Genomic DNA, 17053 nt, shown 5'->3' with positions numbered 1-17053 from the left:
TGGCGATGGCAATGACAGAATCTAATGCTTTTCTTAGTCGACAAAATTAAACGATTTGAAAGAAAGTAGCCTCACTGATTGCTAGACCTGATGAGATTTTGGGTTGACGTTTTACTTATTACCTACAAATCATTTCCCACGGGAAAGCTTGACTCGCTTGACCATATAAAACAGTGGACGGTCGTGGTCAAAGCCAGTTGACAGCTAACCCTGGTACTTAACGCGAAGAGTCAAGGCAACTGGACTCAGAATACACCAGACGCAAGTGTGGTATCCTTAAGGTAAGCTAAAGCTAAGGGCACAACCCGCCATATGTGCATTTTCCCGTACGTTTTTTTTTTTTGGGGGGGGGGGGGAGGCCACGTCCGCCACGTATTTCTGAAAAAAGTGGGGGGCGACTGGCAAGAGCAGGGAGGGAGTACGTCAACGCACGGCACACAAAGTTTTGCACGTAAAGTTTTTTCTACGGAGTGTCTGCGTGCTCCAAAATCTATCGTTTTCCCTACGAGTTCGTACGGAGGCGGTACTTACCACGTACGGATCCAAAAAAGATTGCCCACGTTTTGGCACGTTTACAGCACGTATTTGCACGTACAACGGGTTGCGCCCTTAGCTTTAACGTCCTTAGAGCTTACATCTTTTAGAATGCATTTAAATCAATTTTCTCCGTTTTCATCGAACATTTTCTCACACAAAATGATTGTCCTTTTTTTTCTATTCTATCATTTAAAAAGTTGGCAGAAGTCTTCAGCCATGCGGTCCTTACTTCTCCTCATGTTGGTTACCATCGTTGTGGTGAGCTTCTCCGACGCGGGTTGGTTCGCGAAATCGAAGAAAACAGCAGAATGCAGACGCAGGTAAACCATTTCTAAAATAATAGACGTGTATATGTATAGTTTAGATAAAGTATTGGCTAGGCGTATAGGGTTTAAACAACTGAAAATCAGCGCTTTCTGAATGCATTGACCTGTTTATTGACATCTTACAGCTGCATAGTGGGGTATGTGTGGCGCAACGGCTAGAGCGTCGGAGTCGGAATCAGTAAGTCCCGAGTTCGATACTCGCCATGCCCCGACCTTGTGCCCTTGGGAAAGGCACTTTACACAATATGCCCACCATGACGGTGGAGTGACGCCCACCGAGCCTCACGGCTAATCTGTCTAAAAGGGTGCCAAAAACACCTACGGATCTGGTACGCCAGTGTGCCAGCATCTACACATTTGCCACTAAGATCTGTAAATCTAATTCTTACAGTTGTATTCGCCAATGTAACGATGCCGACGACGATCAAGACAATGACAATCAGCGACCACAGACGTAAGTAAACTTTACAACTCTATCGTAAATGATGAAAATGCATTTGACGAGTTTATCAAAAAGTATGAAAATTTAGGTTCAGCTCATCATATCGCCGGTACTTATTCGTGAGTAGTATGAACTCATCATATCGCTTGCACTTATTCGTGAGTCGTATGTTATGAGTTGTTTTTTTATTCATTAAAATTATGATGTTGATTCCTTGATCTGGTTGTGAATTCCCTCTATTTTTTGTTGTGTTTTTGGTGAGCAGCAACGGTGGAAACGATGGGAAGAAGTGCAGAGGGTATGTCAAACAATATAACATGTAACACATTTTTAACACAATAACCATAACCAGGTTAACAAAGTTTAACAAGTGTAATGAAAGAGTTAGGACTGGTGGCGTAGAAAATGATAACAGACGCACAAGATCTGCCGTGAAACGATCTTTATTCTTCTCTGTCACATCATGACTGTCTCTGTGTGCCCTCTCTTCCTCCACTGACTCCAGAACTCTGGTGTTCCTTCTTTTTATCTCCTAGCTGGGTGCTGACTAAACAAAACAAATTCTTACCACATGTACTTGACAGGTCATTAATTAGCTGTGATCTGGACCCTTTGTTCTTCCTTATCTCATCTACTCGTCAGCAAAATACAAGATCTTTATCAGCTACTGTTGATTTCTAAGAAACCTACCCAAGAATCATTTTACACAGATGTTGTCAATATGGGCTCTATTACACAAGTACAACAAAGACTAGCGAAAGATACACGGAGACTGACTATATTATTTTGCTACATACCGTGTCATACGTAATAGGGTGAAAATTCACTGTATTTCTTAGTATTTTGTGTGATACTTGTGTCATTTATCAAAGATTTTGCAATTGAATTTGACAATTGTTTCAAGAGACAAATTAACCACCAAATACTGCATGACCGTGGTCTATAGGGTTAAATAAATAGAATAGGGTTTAAGATGGTTTAGGGTTGAACATTTACTATAAAATTATGTAAACGTTTTGAAAAACCGCAATGTCATATAAGGGACTTGTTGCTGTAGTTCGGTGATTTTTCTTTCGTACTTTTATTGGTTTACCTAATAATATCAACTTCCATTATTCCACTTGATGCAATATTACCGCCACATAAATAAGGTATTTAAGGAATTTAAAGTGATTTAAAGACATGTAAAAATGCAGCAAAAGTAATTCTGAGGTATATACACTTCAGTTGTTTAGGCGTTCAAGACAATCTTTAGATGACCTCATTGACAATGTTTTTATTTATGTGGCGGTATGATGGCACCTTGCGGAATTATTAGAGTTGATATTAACCATATTCACAGTTGGTTATCAAATCGCAAATGCCGTGACAAGCAAGATACGGATGTTGAGGAGCAACAGCCAGCAGAGATGTAAGTATATATTTGTACTTTTACAAGTTCATTTTTGTTGGTGTTTGCTATTTGTATATGTACAGAAACAATGTTTGTTCCATCAATATCAATACTTAAGGTGCACTCTCACTGCACTCGCGTGAAGCTTGCGTCACTGCAGGGTCCATTTATAGCGTCACTGTTTTGTTATTTTCTCCGATTTTGATAATTTAAATATTGCGTAATATGTAAATGTATGACTTAAAAGACGACAAAATACACAAAACATAATTATAAGAAAATTCTTTATCTCTAAAATTTATTGAGTATTTTTCGAACCCCGCAGTGACACAAGCGTGACGCAAGTGCAGTGAGAGTGTACCTTAACGTATTGATCGCCCGATGATGATGTTGTTGCTACGCGGTATACTTACAACCGTACGCGCGTTAAGCATATGGCTTTAACGTACGTCCTGGTTGTCAAGTTTGATCAACACTCGTCCGGAGGGTCCTTCATCTTATCGATGGAACTCCAACGTACTCGAGGTGTAGCTCTCTTCAAATGCATACGGTGGTATCTCACTACACCTGAGGTACTGGTGCGGCACTTTGGGGCTGTTCACTGCGGCACAGTTGGCTATTTTTTTGACGATTTAAAAAAAATAACTTATATATTGCGTAATACGTAAAAGTATGACTTAGAAGACAGCAAAATACACAAAAAGTAAGAAAATTCACTCCTTATCTCTGAAATTTGTTCAGTGCTCTTTCGAACCCCACAGTACCGCACCGGTGCCCCAAGTGCAGTGAGATACCACCTATACCGTACTAGAGAGCACCAATGATTGTTCAAAGCTAATGAAGTGCGAAGTGACTAATTCGTGTTATTATGACTAATAAGTGCATTTCGCAAGGTGACGACATTCATTCGGATGTGGTAGGGATTCGTAGTCTCCAATGAGACGTGATTGTTTGACACTTTAATTACTCATGATACGCTCAAATCGGCCTGCATGCCGCTTTTCATGCATCAGCTGAATAAAAAATTAGAAGAAAATTAGATGTAGATTTAGATTTATTGAAATTGCAGACAATGCATAGAAGAATTTGGCCGAGTAGATAGGGACACATAAGCTGCCATGGGATTTCAGTCAGTCTTTTGCAACCTGTCCAGCTATCATCGCCGGCCGGTCAGTTCACTCCTAGGCCAATTCACTCCTACTTTTAGGCTTTTATTCCCAACTTGGAAAAGTCCCCTATCACTATTCGGCCAGGTCGGAGTCTGGATGGGACTGAAGGATTTGAACCCACGATGTTTAGAGTCACCGATACCCATGCTAGAAACAGGTTTTGGCTTAGCTCCAAGCAGATAGTGAGGTGACTTGTATCACAGCTGTTTGAGGAACCCCGAGTTTTTTTAACATGATAATTAGTTTTATTTATGTCTGCTTAGGATATCATGGAGATGTGAAGCGTAAGTATAATTGTAAGAAGTTGAGGTACATTTAACGGTAATGCTTAACGGGCATGGATGTCTCACATACTGTACTGCTGTTTTGAGTGACATGGTGATTAAAATGCCATTAGGTCCTCTCATCTTAGATGGGTTGGGTGTCAGAAGTTTTATGGGCGATACAGATGTTCTGATTTCGTTACGATAAGGGACAGTTGTTATGTGTCTCTGTCTGTGCACAAGATTACTCAAAAACGGCTGGATGGATTGGTTTCATACTTGTTGTGTTGGTGGGGTGTGATGAAAGCTCGAATCGATGAGATTTTGGGCGCCGTATCTGTCGTTATAACCGATGTAATAATATCAGAAATCACCCCTATATCTGTGATATATTGGAACAGGCATCGTGCTTTAAGTGTTTGTTAATGGGCTTAGCTCCAAGCAGATAGTGAGGTGATTTGTATGACAGCTGTTTGGGGAACCCCGAGTTTTTTTTTAATATGATAATTAGTTTTATTTATGTCTGCTTAGGATATCATGGAGATGTGAAGCGTAAGTATAATTGTAAGAAGTTGAGGTACATTTAACGGTAATGCTTAACAGGTATGGATGTCTCACATACTGTACTGCTGATTTGAGTGACATGGTGATTAAAATGCCATTAGGTCCTCTCATCATAGATGGGTTGGGTGTCAGAAGTTTTATGGGCGATACAGATGTTCTGATTTCGTTACCATAAGGGAAGTTGTTAGTTGTCTCTTTCGTAGCCAATGGTACTTGTTTTTTAGCAGACGGGGTTGGCGCCAAGTATTCATCTTACAGTTGGTGTAGGGCTATCAGAGGAAAGTGTGCATCTCGTTTTTGTACCGTGTGAACAGCTGATATTATGACATATTGGTGGAAAATCAAATCACCATCTGACTAAAGTTGGCCACATCCCTTCTTCTTTCTGAGTTTCCCAACTTCCTCCCACCACACAGCTCTGAGGCACATAGTCGAACCTCAATAATGCTGACAACCTTACACAGTTTAAAAGCCAAACATCAAGCTTAAGGAACACCACGCTACCATATGCCGTCGACCTCTTAAACGCACATTACACAATTAAGTGTCATATTTTAATAATTACTAATCAGATGGACATCCTCTGTGTCATTAAATAAATACACCACTACTTTCCCATAACATTTATAACCATTACTCTCAAATACAACCGACTATAAACATACATACCATCCACAAAAAAAGCAATAAATATTTCATGGAGGTATGAGGTCCCCGAACTCTAGTTTGTTTATATTTCTCTCATGTTGTGTGTATTAGTGAGGAAACCGGAGAAGAGGACGAGAACTGCAAAGGGTAATGTAACATTTGTACTATAGTAGCATATATGATATTTCTGTAGCAAATGTACTATGATTATAGTAGCCTGGGTACCATCCGAAAAATAGTTCGCTCCTGCGTTATACCGCTGTGATATTATCTACGATCTTCGGGCGTATCGATCGAAGATCGGCCATATTTGATATCGACAGAGGGTTGCGCGTATTTTCACTTGAAAACCGTCCCTGTCACATATATGCCATACTTTGCACCTTGTACAATTGTTGTGTAATAAAGTTATTATCATAAAGCCGGCTTTACAATTCATGCGGACGCCGGCACAATTTGTAGCTCGGTCAGAGTTCGCCGAATTTCAACATCGCCCGAGTATCGGCTGTATTTTTCGCTGAAAATCTGCCCCCTTTACAAATGGACGGAGCCCGTCCGACGTCCGTCCAAGACAACTGATTATAATTTGTTGAAGAGATTGTACTATGTCTTGAACGTGGACGAAGTCAGAACTGACTAACCTTGTAAAAAGCCAATATTTTTGTCAAATGTAATTTCTGAGTTGCGGGATATATGTAGGACATGAGTGGAGGGGACGAGCACACTGAAAACAATAATATCAACAGGAATGTTGTGATACACCAATCCGAAAACTACCACAATAGGCCACAAAGTGAACAGACCAGTCTTATTCAACATAATACAATAATTTAGACAAAGCTGAAATCGGGCAAACCTCGGGCGAACCTTGGGCGAACCTCAAGCGAAGGCCGGTAAAGGCCGACCGACTTACAGACTGGAAGCCTTCAGACATGAAGAATATATGAACTCACACATCCAAACCCATAGCAAAAAATAAATAGGAAGTATTGTCTTCGTGTCCAATTGCCTTACATTATAAAAGGTACGCAGCTTTCTTAAGTTCATACAGTAGTCTTTATGTATCTTATTTTTCGGAACAAACTGTTTACTAAAGATGAAAGCCCAAAACAAAGGCACGTGTTCAACACAGGTGTTAATTAAAATTCTGACGAAGTCCTCCCGAGCTCCCAGCGACACCAGCACAACGCTCGCCCAAAGCACGCCAAACTTGTTAAAAGTCGGACGGAATATCGTCCGGTTATTGCAGGAAGCCCGAACGAGTCTGGCGCGAGGCAGAAGAGTTCGGTCAAACTCCGACCGAAAAAGAGAGAGTCAAAAACCGTCGGGTTGCCGGCCGAGTATTGGCCAAGTCTTGGCCATTGCCCGGACAAGCTCCGGTCGAGCTACATGCAACCCATTGACGAGCTCTCCGAGCTCAACGCTCGCCGCCGAGGCCTCGCTGAAATTAAGCGCAGGCCGAGCTGCCCCGCAAACGCCGGCGGAGCTGCTAAAAATCGGTCGAGGCCCGCATAATCGCCCAAACGCCGGTCACACTCCGGCCGAAAATGTCCATTTGGAGCTCGCCAACAACTCGGCCGAGCTAAATTCTTGATTTGTAAAGGGGGCTTAAGCGAGGCTCGGGCGATTGCCACAGAATCTTCGTCCGATCGATTTTCGCCAAATGTGACAGGGGTATTAAGTATACTCTATGTACGGTCGTTTGTCGCCCTGACATCTATCATATACACTATATACAGTAGCTTCTCTGCTGTTCAGAAGCGAACATAGGAGCGAACTACTACCTGGATAGTACACAGGCTACTATAATAGTATATGGAGACTACGAAAATCTCACGCTTCCTTGAAATACTGTTTTACGGTAGAAGTTTCTGACCTGAGGATTTACGAGGGTGAGTCAGAAAGTAATGCAAGTGGTTTCATAACAGACTCATTTTTTGATCGAATGAGTTGATATTTGGCACAAAAATAGAGAAATATCTACTCTTGAGATTGAAATATCTAAATTTGTTGCTCATTTTTTTATGAGTGACTGAGCTGCTTTCAAGATGACCACACCCCTGGTATCCCGTCAGAAGAAAAGTGAGGTCCAATTAACGTACAATTAAGGATTTCCCTTAACCAATTTTTGCTATTGTAGGAGACTGAGCCTGCACATGTAATAAGCTGCATTTCTCTATAGTCCACATGCTTATCTTTAACCCTAAAATCCGATCAGTTTTTCTTTTTTCGTTGCTGGTGTAGAGTGAGGTATACGCGGTTGTCAGGGTCATGAGATTTGCGGTGTTATGATGAAAAGTTTCTGTAGCCTTCTTTCCTATTAACAAAGAGAATTAAAACTTAGCACCCTTTTTGGCCTTTAAACAGTTAATAACTGTGTTAATTTTAGTTTCTTTTGGCTAATGGAAAAGTAGTCTTTTAACCTACAACTCACGAATTCGTGTATAAATCCAATAGCTCTATAACACAACTTACTTTATCCTAGCTGCTGTAAATAAAGAAGCAATTAGAGTTCAGAAATGAAAATTGGCACGCAGCCTATAGAGACATTTGCTATCATACATGTGTAATTTCAACCTCCTACAGTGATTTTCAGTGGGTCAGATTTAGAGGAATTGATAGTCTGACAAGCTACCAAGGATTTGCTCATCTTGAAATCAACTCAGTTGCTCATAAAATGATAACGACCAAATTTTAAAAAGTCAATCTCAAGAGGACAGATACCTCTACTTTTGTGCCAAATTTCAACTCAAATGATTAAAAAACGAGTCTGTTATGAAACCACTTGCATTACTTTCTGACTTACCCTCGTAGTTTTACATTTTTGTTGTCCTTTTAAAGTTTGGTGGTCATGCCATAAAGTAGTTAAAGAGATAGTCTCAAAAATTTGTTTTAAAAACTGCACAATTTAGCTGGGATGTTTATAGTTTCCACACTATTGTACCAATTGTCGTAAAACTTAGGAGAATGTATAGCAGATATTGACTGACAAAGTCACGGGAGGAATTTTTCCGTAGATCAAAAATGTTCAAATGGCACTTCAAAATTTACGCCTGGGGTCCAAATGGAGTGTTTGAGGGTTGACACACTTGTTCTTACCAAACCTTATAGTTGGATCAAAACCATGTTTAAAAAGGAATGCAGACGCAACAACGCCGAAGACAAGAAAGGTGGTGGTAAGAAAAAAGTGTAAGTACATATTGCCTTTGTCCTAGCTTTAACAGTATAACAGCCGTATCAAAAAAAGTAATAAAGATTCCAATATACTTTATATATATTTTAGCATTAAAAGAATGACTTGTGGGCTTAGTCCCTTTTTGTCCTTTTTTTTTCAAATATCTCAAACCATATGACACAAACTGTGAATTTACCGTGCTAGGGGTGGGTACCGGTACAGAAAATTCAGGTACAGGTACGGTCCAGGTCCAGATCCGGACCTGAACCTGGACCTTATCATCTGTGAAAACTCGTGAATGGGCGATACTAAAAACAATGGTCCATGCTACAAATGAATCTGTTTGGTGGAGTATCCGACGTCCATTAGCGTTTTAACATCCTACCCTCATGTAGACAATATTAACTGCCTCTGCTGTAGACCATGTTTGACTGTAGAAACTTGGTAGAAATAACTATCAACTCTGCTCTACTTCGCCTTTGTTATTGCAGAAACTTGGTAGAAATAACTATCAACTCTGCTCTACTTCGCCCTTCTTATTGTAGAAACTGGGTAGAAATGACTATCAACTCTAAACTCTAAACTCTGCTTTACTTTGCCCTTATTGTTGTAGAAACTTGGTAGAAATGACTATCAACTCTGCTCTACTTCGCCCTTCTTATTGTTGAAACTTGGAAGAAATAACTATCAGCTCTGCTCTACTTCGCCCTTCTTATTATTCCTGACAATGAAAAATCAATCCTACTATTAAAATCAAAGAACCCACACATTATAAAAGAAGTGGGTAAATTCGTCTTCCACTGCCTAAAGAGAAGACACCCAACAAAACCAGTATAATGTACACTAGCATAGCATCTAGTCATAGAATGTAGTTCCTAGCACCTTTGTATTTTCCTTATTTTACATGTTGTTTGTACCTGCAATTAGCCCTCGGGCAAGAACTTGCAATAAACATATCATTGTAGAAACTTGGAAGAAATGACTATCAACTCTGCTCTACTTCGCCCTTCTTGTTGTAGAAACTTGGAAGAAATGACTATCAACTCTGCTCTACTTCGCCCTTCTTATTGTAGAAACTTGGAAGAAATGACTATCAACCCTGCTCTACTTCGCCCTTCTTATTGTAGAAACTTGGAAGAAATGACTATCAACTCTGCTCTACTTCGCCCTTGTTATTTTCTTGGACCTGTTAGCCCCCCAAACAGGTGAACCAGTATAACATGTTCATTTTCGAATCGGTCCGACATCCGGTTCACTGATTTTTTCAGGTCCGGTTTATCCGGACCGGTCCAACAAGAAAAAAAAAGGTTTTGTACCCGAACCCAGCCATATACCGCGCATTTCCATTATTTATTTGTGATCTCAGTAACCTCCGTGTTATTTCTACCAAATCTGACAGATCCCTTTGGGGCAAACGCAGCTAAAGAGAGACACACCGACACATCAACGAATACAAGATACCAGCTGCCTGCTACCAATGCTACATTGTAGAAAAAGCGTATTATGTTTTCCTTCTGGAAATCAAATAAGACGATACATTGAAGATAACAAACGCTTTTAGAATCTTTGTAACACGGATTTTCTCGTACAAATGAAATATAGAATGAAGACCTTTAATGCACATTTTTGGCCCCACAGGGCTAAGTACAGGTCACATGGTAACAATCATGTACATGTAACAATGGAAACAATAGTATACTTTTGTATGTGCATAGAGTCCATTCCAAGACACCATGAGGGTTTTTAGGCAATATTTATAATTAGTCTGAATTATTTTGAATAAAAGAATATCTGAGCCACAATAATGAAATTATTTTTTAAAAGATTGACTGAGAAAGTACTCATATATTTGAATTCCTTTGAATATTTTAGAAACATTTTGAAAGTAACTGTACAAAAATATCTTTATTTAGAATTATTGTGAAACCTCTGTGTGATTATTTCACATTTACAAATATATACAAAAAATGGTAAACCTGGCCAAATGGTTAAATTAGTTTATTGCCCCCATAAAAGTAAGCCCTATTGTTGTATCTGTATATTTTTAGATTTCCCTGCTGGGCACTGGTGAATCCTTTGTGGTGGGCCATTATTGCATGGCACCCAACCATACTTTGCAAGAATATGTGAATTGCTATCTTCCCAGCCCACTGAACCATTTACAGAAAATGGTAGAAAATGGTAAATAATGGTAGAATGCTGTTATCATTATTTAGAAACCATTAGAAGTATCCAATTCCACACGATGAATATTTCCAAAGTTTTACAGGACCAGGGATATATTTATAAAGTTGAAACAGTGTTACAAATATTTCTGAAGTATCAAATGTCCTAGACATATAATTACAAAACTTTAAAATCAATTCTAAACAATGGCCACAAACATCCGCATGGTGTCTTGGAATGGACTCTAACGTGCTACATACCTCTAATCATCTCTAGTACATTCAACTTCCTCTCGCTTCTTGGTAATTGCATAAATGTAGCTAGCTGTATGTTTGGTTATAGTTGGTTTATCACAAGCTGTAAGGAATACAAATTTCTCTTTACTATTCAAGTGTCTGAAGTGGGGAAATCTACTTAACACATAGTCAGATAGAATGCTCCTATCGCTACTATACAAAGGACAATAATCCACAGTAAAATGTACTTCGTCTTATATTTTACCTAAACTACAAAAATGACAGATTTTTTGCTCTAGATGAGAGTGGTTAATTGTCTGTACTCCCTAGCCATGTCTGTGAATGAATTAAGGGTTAATGACCTCGCTTCGCTCACTCCGTGGTTTTATTCGGTGGTCATTCGGTAGTTATAGCAAAGACCCAGGCGTTATGCCACCATACACACCTCGGGGCGGGGCATTAACCCTTCTACTGTATAGACGACACTTTGAATTAAGCATGTTATGTAAGGCGCCGATTTCATGTAGAAAAGACCAGAATATTTCGAAAAAATTATTTCACAATTTGTGCAGCTTGAATACATAACAATACTTCGCCTAGCATGTTGGCAGTAATACTAATTTTGTTACCCTTTAATTTTGAGTCTTAAGAGAAAATTAGCATCTAGATTCTTTGCAACCCTGTAACACATTATGTTTATTATACACAATAAGAAGAGTTAGAATAGGCGCAAAGGTCAATAAAAAGAAATTACTACAATTTGGCTTATTCTGATTCTGTGAATCACACTGCCGCCGGTCTACAATTTTCTGTCAGTAAATGACATATGATCATGTGCATTGTGTTACCCTTGAATCTGAATTTGAAACATAGTGTAAACGGTAATCATTATTGGCTTGACAAACACAGTAATCATTACGTGGGTCTTTATTATTACGATACACGGTACACACGATTACTGGAAAAAAGCTTGCCCAACGTATATATTAATACATCTAAAAGTCTTGATAGACTAATAACCTATAAAGTTACAAGTAGGTCGAAGTTTACCAAGTTTCGTTCCTCATAAGAAAACATTAATCTTCAACATCACGTCGCTTATACTGGGCATGTAACCCATACATACGAGCAATTTTAGCCTGCTATAAGATTATTGAAAATGGTTTATATGAAATATGAATGCACTGACTTCATATCATGTACCAGGGCTACCAGTGATAATTCCTAATCTTGTCAGAACTATTCAAGTCATACCCCCGTAAATAGGTTCATCAGGTTGGTAGATCAATGACTTTTTTGTTACACAACATTCCTTTAATTCTTTAGTAAACGTTTCAACGACCATCTGTCGTCTTCGTCAGTACAAAATTAATGAACCAAATACTATTGGTGCGATATGAACTAGACAGAGTCAGTACAATCCGAACCTTTTGTCATGTGACGTAATAACATTATTCAAGTCAAACGTGAATACTGTCAGTACTGTGCCGCAAAGACGATCTCTGTGCCCTTATTTGGGCAAGCATGAACAGGATACGATAGTATTCACAATTTGACTGATGCTCATAGTACGTGTTTGGTCCCTGAGATATTTCCCACGCTGTATAAAATCATAAACTAAACGTTGCTAACGTACATGTAGCGGTCTTAACACCCTCTGGCATTAGATCACATTTGCCAAGTCTTTGTAAAATAGACATTAGATTTCCGAAATGAGATTTTCAGTGACGAAAGAACTCGGGAACGTTTTCATAATCTGAAAAATCCGCAATATCAAAAGACAAAGATTGACGCCATCTTGCCGTAAAGGTAAGCTCTCACTGCACTTGGGGCAACGGTGCGGCACTGCAGGGTTCGCAGATGACTCAACGAATTTCAGAGATAAAGAATTTTCTTTCGTTTTGTATATTCTGCTGTCTTCTAAGACAAACTTTTACGTATTACGCAATATCTGAATCGCGAAAATAACAAAACAGTGCCGCAGTGAACGAACCCCACAGTGCTGCACCGGTGCCACAAGTGCAGTGAGATAGCATCTTTATACGCCATGTATCTGGCGCAACTAATTAAATTTATCTACTCAATTATTCAAACATTGAAACCATGGCAAATAAAAAAATGATTAATATCCCATATCCTACTGTGTATAAAGTAATGTCGCAATTTCTTTCAATTCTTTTTTCAAAGATGATGTACTAGAAGACGTAGGCTAATTTTCTATTGTAGGCACGCGCGCACGCAAGCATACAGACTAGTTTAATTGCGAACAATCCTCGAATAACAACTCAACGATTATGGATAAGAAAAAAAATGTCATGGCAAATGGTATAGCAACAATTTGGGTAATTCGCTAAATCATTTCGAAGTGTCTAACCGATAAGTAGACAATTTGAAGCGCAGTGGTAAAATTGCAGGTAATGTCCTGAAGGCGCATCCGTAAAAGCGAATTTGAATGCCCTCTGTGGTTTAAGTCTTGCAAGAGTAATTGAAAGAGTAAATTTCTTTACTTTATTCTGTTGGAAACCTATCGTTATATAAATTTGTATTTTGAGGCGATGCAGTTGAACAGATGGATTGACAGATCCAGCTGAGAGAACGCTTGTTTGTCGTGACAACATTACGGGGGTTTATGTTACTCTGACGTCTAGAGACAATTACAATGCCATTGAGTGCGTTTTACATTTGTTCGCTCGTAATTTTCATCAAAAGAGGCTGACAGTTACATGTGATAATTTCGCTTCTATTGCCGCTCTATTGTCCATATTCCACTAGGGCGGCCATCTCGCTGCGACTTGATAGATAGATCAAAGAATGTATTAAAAGTTTAAGATGATTTTTAGTATTCTGTTATCTTTTTAACTCATACTGCCAAAGATTACTATCGAATTCGAATCCATTAACTTCAGCTGGGAGTGACAGATAATAATCTTTGTGAATAGTTAGCTATAATTTCTGCAAAGCGTGAAAATATATGAGAGAAATCTCATAGTTACTTCCAATAAAAATTGAGATATTGTTTGTGGTGTGTCGTTGTGTGCCTGTGTGTTGGTATATTTGTGGTCAGCATAACTTTGGAACCTTGTCATTAATTGTAATGATATTTGATGTGTAGATATGGGTTGGAAAGACAATGATCAAAGTCGAAATCCCCGCCCCCTGACGTGTGCCCTCGATACTGCACCAGAACTTCTATTATCTTTTGTTCTGGATATGCTATGGGATAATTTTGACATCTGCATACTGCATAACAATTCTTAGTTATTCAAATGTCCTTGGCAAAATAAAGTTTAAAGTTTGTGACAGTCAAAGGATGGCTTTCACACACCAGGAGCCGATTTGGCATCATGTCAGGAATTTTCACACAGGTTTTATTAATAACAACCTATTATGACGTCCACACCATACTTACTGGCACATCAGCGACTTCTGAAGGCTACATTGATCTTGAGTCATCGTAATTATCGGCAGCTGTGGTATCATCTATTCCTTAGTATCCCCTTTCCCCTACATTCACAACTTGTGGTTTGTTTTTTGAGCCGCAGTGATTGAAAGTAATACTATCAGGGGAACAAGTTACTGCTAGTATTCTTTAATTGCCCATTACTCAAAATATGGCATCTGCGCTGGTAGTTATAAGCTGTCACCATAGCAAAAGTTATCATGAAGTTTTGGCCTGCAGGCTGCATAGTTCAGATATGCCTCTTCTAGAGTTCATCCTCATTCTCACTCACTCACTCACTCACTCACTCACTAACTAACTCACTCATGATCACTCACTCACTCATTCGATCACTCACTCACTCACTCACTCACTCACTCATGATCACTCACTAACTCACTCATGATCACTCATGATCACTCACTCACTCACTCACTCACTCACTCACTCACTCACTCACTCACTCACTCACTCACTCACTCACTAACTCACTCAAATTTGACCCTTTTTTTTATTCATTCAGCTGAAATCGGCCTGCAGGCCGCTTTTCATTGAGGTCATGAGGGAAGATGCAGTTGAACAAATGGATTGACAGATCCAGCTGAGAGAAAGCTTGTTCGTCGTGACAACATTACGGGGGTTTATGTTTCTATGACGTCTGTAGACATTTACAATGTCATTGAGTACGTTTTACCTTTCTTCGCTCCTAATTTCATCAAAAGAGGCTGACAGTTACATGTGATAATTTCGCTTCTATTGCCGCTCTATTGTCCATATTCCACTAGGGCGGCCATCTCGCTGCGACTTGATAGATGGATCAAAGAATGTATTAAAAGTTTAAGATGGTTTTTAGTATTCTAGAGATATCGTTTGTGGTGTGTCGTTGTGTGCCTGTGTGTTGGTATAATTGTGGTCAGCATAACTTTGGAACCTTGTCATTAATTGTAATGATATTTGATGTGTGGACAGGGGTTGGAAGACAGATTTGAGACTATGCGTCTACACCAAGGTTCATATTGCGCGGCCGACCAACTCTTCTGGTAGCAAGACTCCCCAGGCAAATTATTCTCTCTATAATAGCCAGCGTAGTCAGTCTGGTAGAGACTGTACTTCTTGGAGTGTAAGAGCCCAAGAGACTGTCAATACATGTAACAAGTTACGTGTTTGCTACGTTGTTGTGGTAACGGCAAACTGGACTCCCTGTTGGGATAATAATCAAGCAATAACGGTAGGACATTGGTGTCGTCAGATTATAGGTTCTAATAGACGTCATAAGAGCTTCCAATTTCCTGACATCTCAACATTACATCAGATCAATTTTATTTTGCCTCGGGCTTGGGGCTCATATGAAAAGTTACCAACATGGAGGACCTTAGCCTGCTTTCTAGGTCGTCTTCTGTTTTGATCACAGAACGATATCCTTGAGTATGAGACCTTTGCCTGTACCAAAATACATCTCTTTTTTTTGCGACGATGACACTGAAATCATAGCTTTGCCCAGCAGCTATAGAGTGAAACCAGAAAACATTGATAGAATTCCCTGCTCAATCCCTCCAGTTTTGTGCATTTCATATATCCGATTCTTTGGTTTTCAACGTTTCGACAATCTTGGAAAATACTCTGCTATCTATACAGCTAGATAAGAGTATTTCTATCATTAACATACATAATACAATCAACAACGAAGTGAATTTCATCTTCTACTCTGTCTAATGTACAAAATTGACAGACTCTTTGTTTTATAGGAGTTTTTGCATCTCTTTCATCATGATAGTTTACAGGTCGATGAGTCAACACGCTTTTCTCCATTGTGTTTCTTGACGCACTCGAGGTGTGACTGACGTCGGTGTGCGTGGCTTCTGGCTGTACCTCCTGTTGCAGAGAACGTCCTAATGATATCTAATTACTCGATTCCAACTGAGCAGATTGAGAAATATGTGTGAAGTTCTTTTCCCAATGGTACAACATTATGGCTTATTAAGGTGCACTCTCACTGCACTTGCGTCACTGCGGGGTTCGAAAGATACTCAACGAATTTCAGAGATATGGATAAAGATCGAATTTTCTTACTTTTTTTGTATTTCGTCGTCTAAGTCATACTTTTACGTATTACGCAACATCTAAATTTAAAAAAAAATCGGAGAAAATAACAAATCAGTGACGCAGTGAACGAACTCCGCAGTGACGCAAGCTTGACACAAGTGCAGTGCATGGCAGTGCACCTTTATGGATTTCAACCAGCCACCTCCTCAACCCTAAATGCTCCTACAGACGAGGCACGGAATGCCGTCAGAATGGCTTTTATTTGTATGTCGATGTAGGTTAGACATCCATGTAATAGGATACACCAAAAAGTAGTTACTCAAGCAACTAGATATGGTTTTGGAAACGGTCAGACATTTCGGATAGTATCCACCATCCTTCGTCAGTGACACTGAAGTGATCTGGAAGAAACTGATCTTTTCTACCCTAACTATGAATGAAGACGATTTAAGATGTCCAATAGGAGACCTTGTTAGACAAAGTCATGCTAAAGACAATTTGGATTCCAGTAGCAAACAAAAGTTAGACAAAGTCAAAAATAAGACAATTTTGGATTTCAAAGGGAAGCAAGGCTAAGACACAGTTAATGCAAATGAGTCATATTCTTTGTATGTTCCTGGGTAGTCGTAGTGCATTCTAGAAATCCTCACTT

General features: G+C 39.4%; 1 protein-coding gene across 1 annotated transcript; it reads left to right on the top strand.

The window, feature by feature from the left end:
• The first annotated feature begins 751 nt into the window (after positions 1-751).
• Positions 752-8535, top strand: LOC118403541. Its single transcript, XM_035802275.1, has 6 exons — positions 752-857; positions 1255-1317; positions 1571-1603; positions 2648-2716; positions 5454-5489; positions 8454-8535. Exons 1-6 carry the CDS (start codon positions 754-756, stop codon positions 8533-8535), a joined length of 387 nt encoding a protein of 128 aa, XP_035658168.1. The 5' UTR covers positions 752-753.
• The last annotated feature ends 8518 nt before the right edge of the window (positions 8536-17053 follow it).

This window comes from Branchiostoma floridae, chromosome 16, assembly GCF_000003815.2.
Source record: "Branchiostoma floridae strain S238N-H82 chromosome 16, Bfl_VNyyK, whole genome shotgun sequence".
Lineage (NCBI taxonomy): Eukaryota > Metazoa > Chordata > Leptocardii > Amphioxiformes > Branchiostomatidae > Branchiostoma > Branchiostoma floridae.
This window is presented reverse-complemented; position numbering and strand designations above follow the sequence as displayed.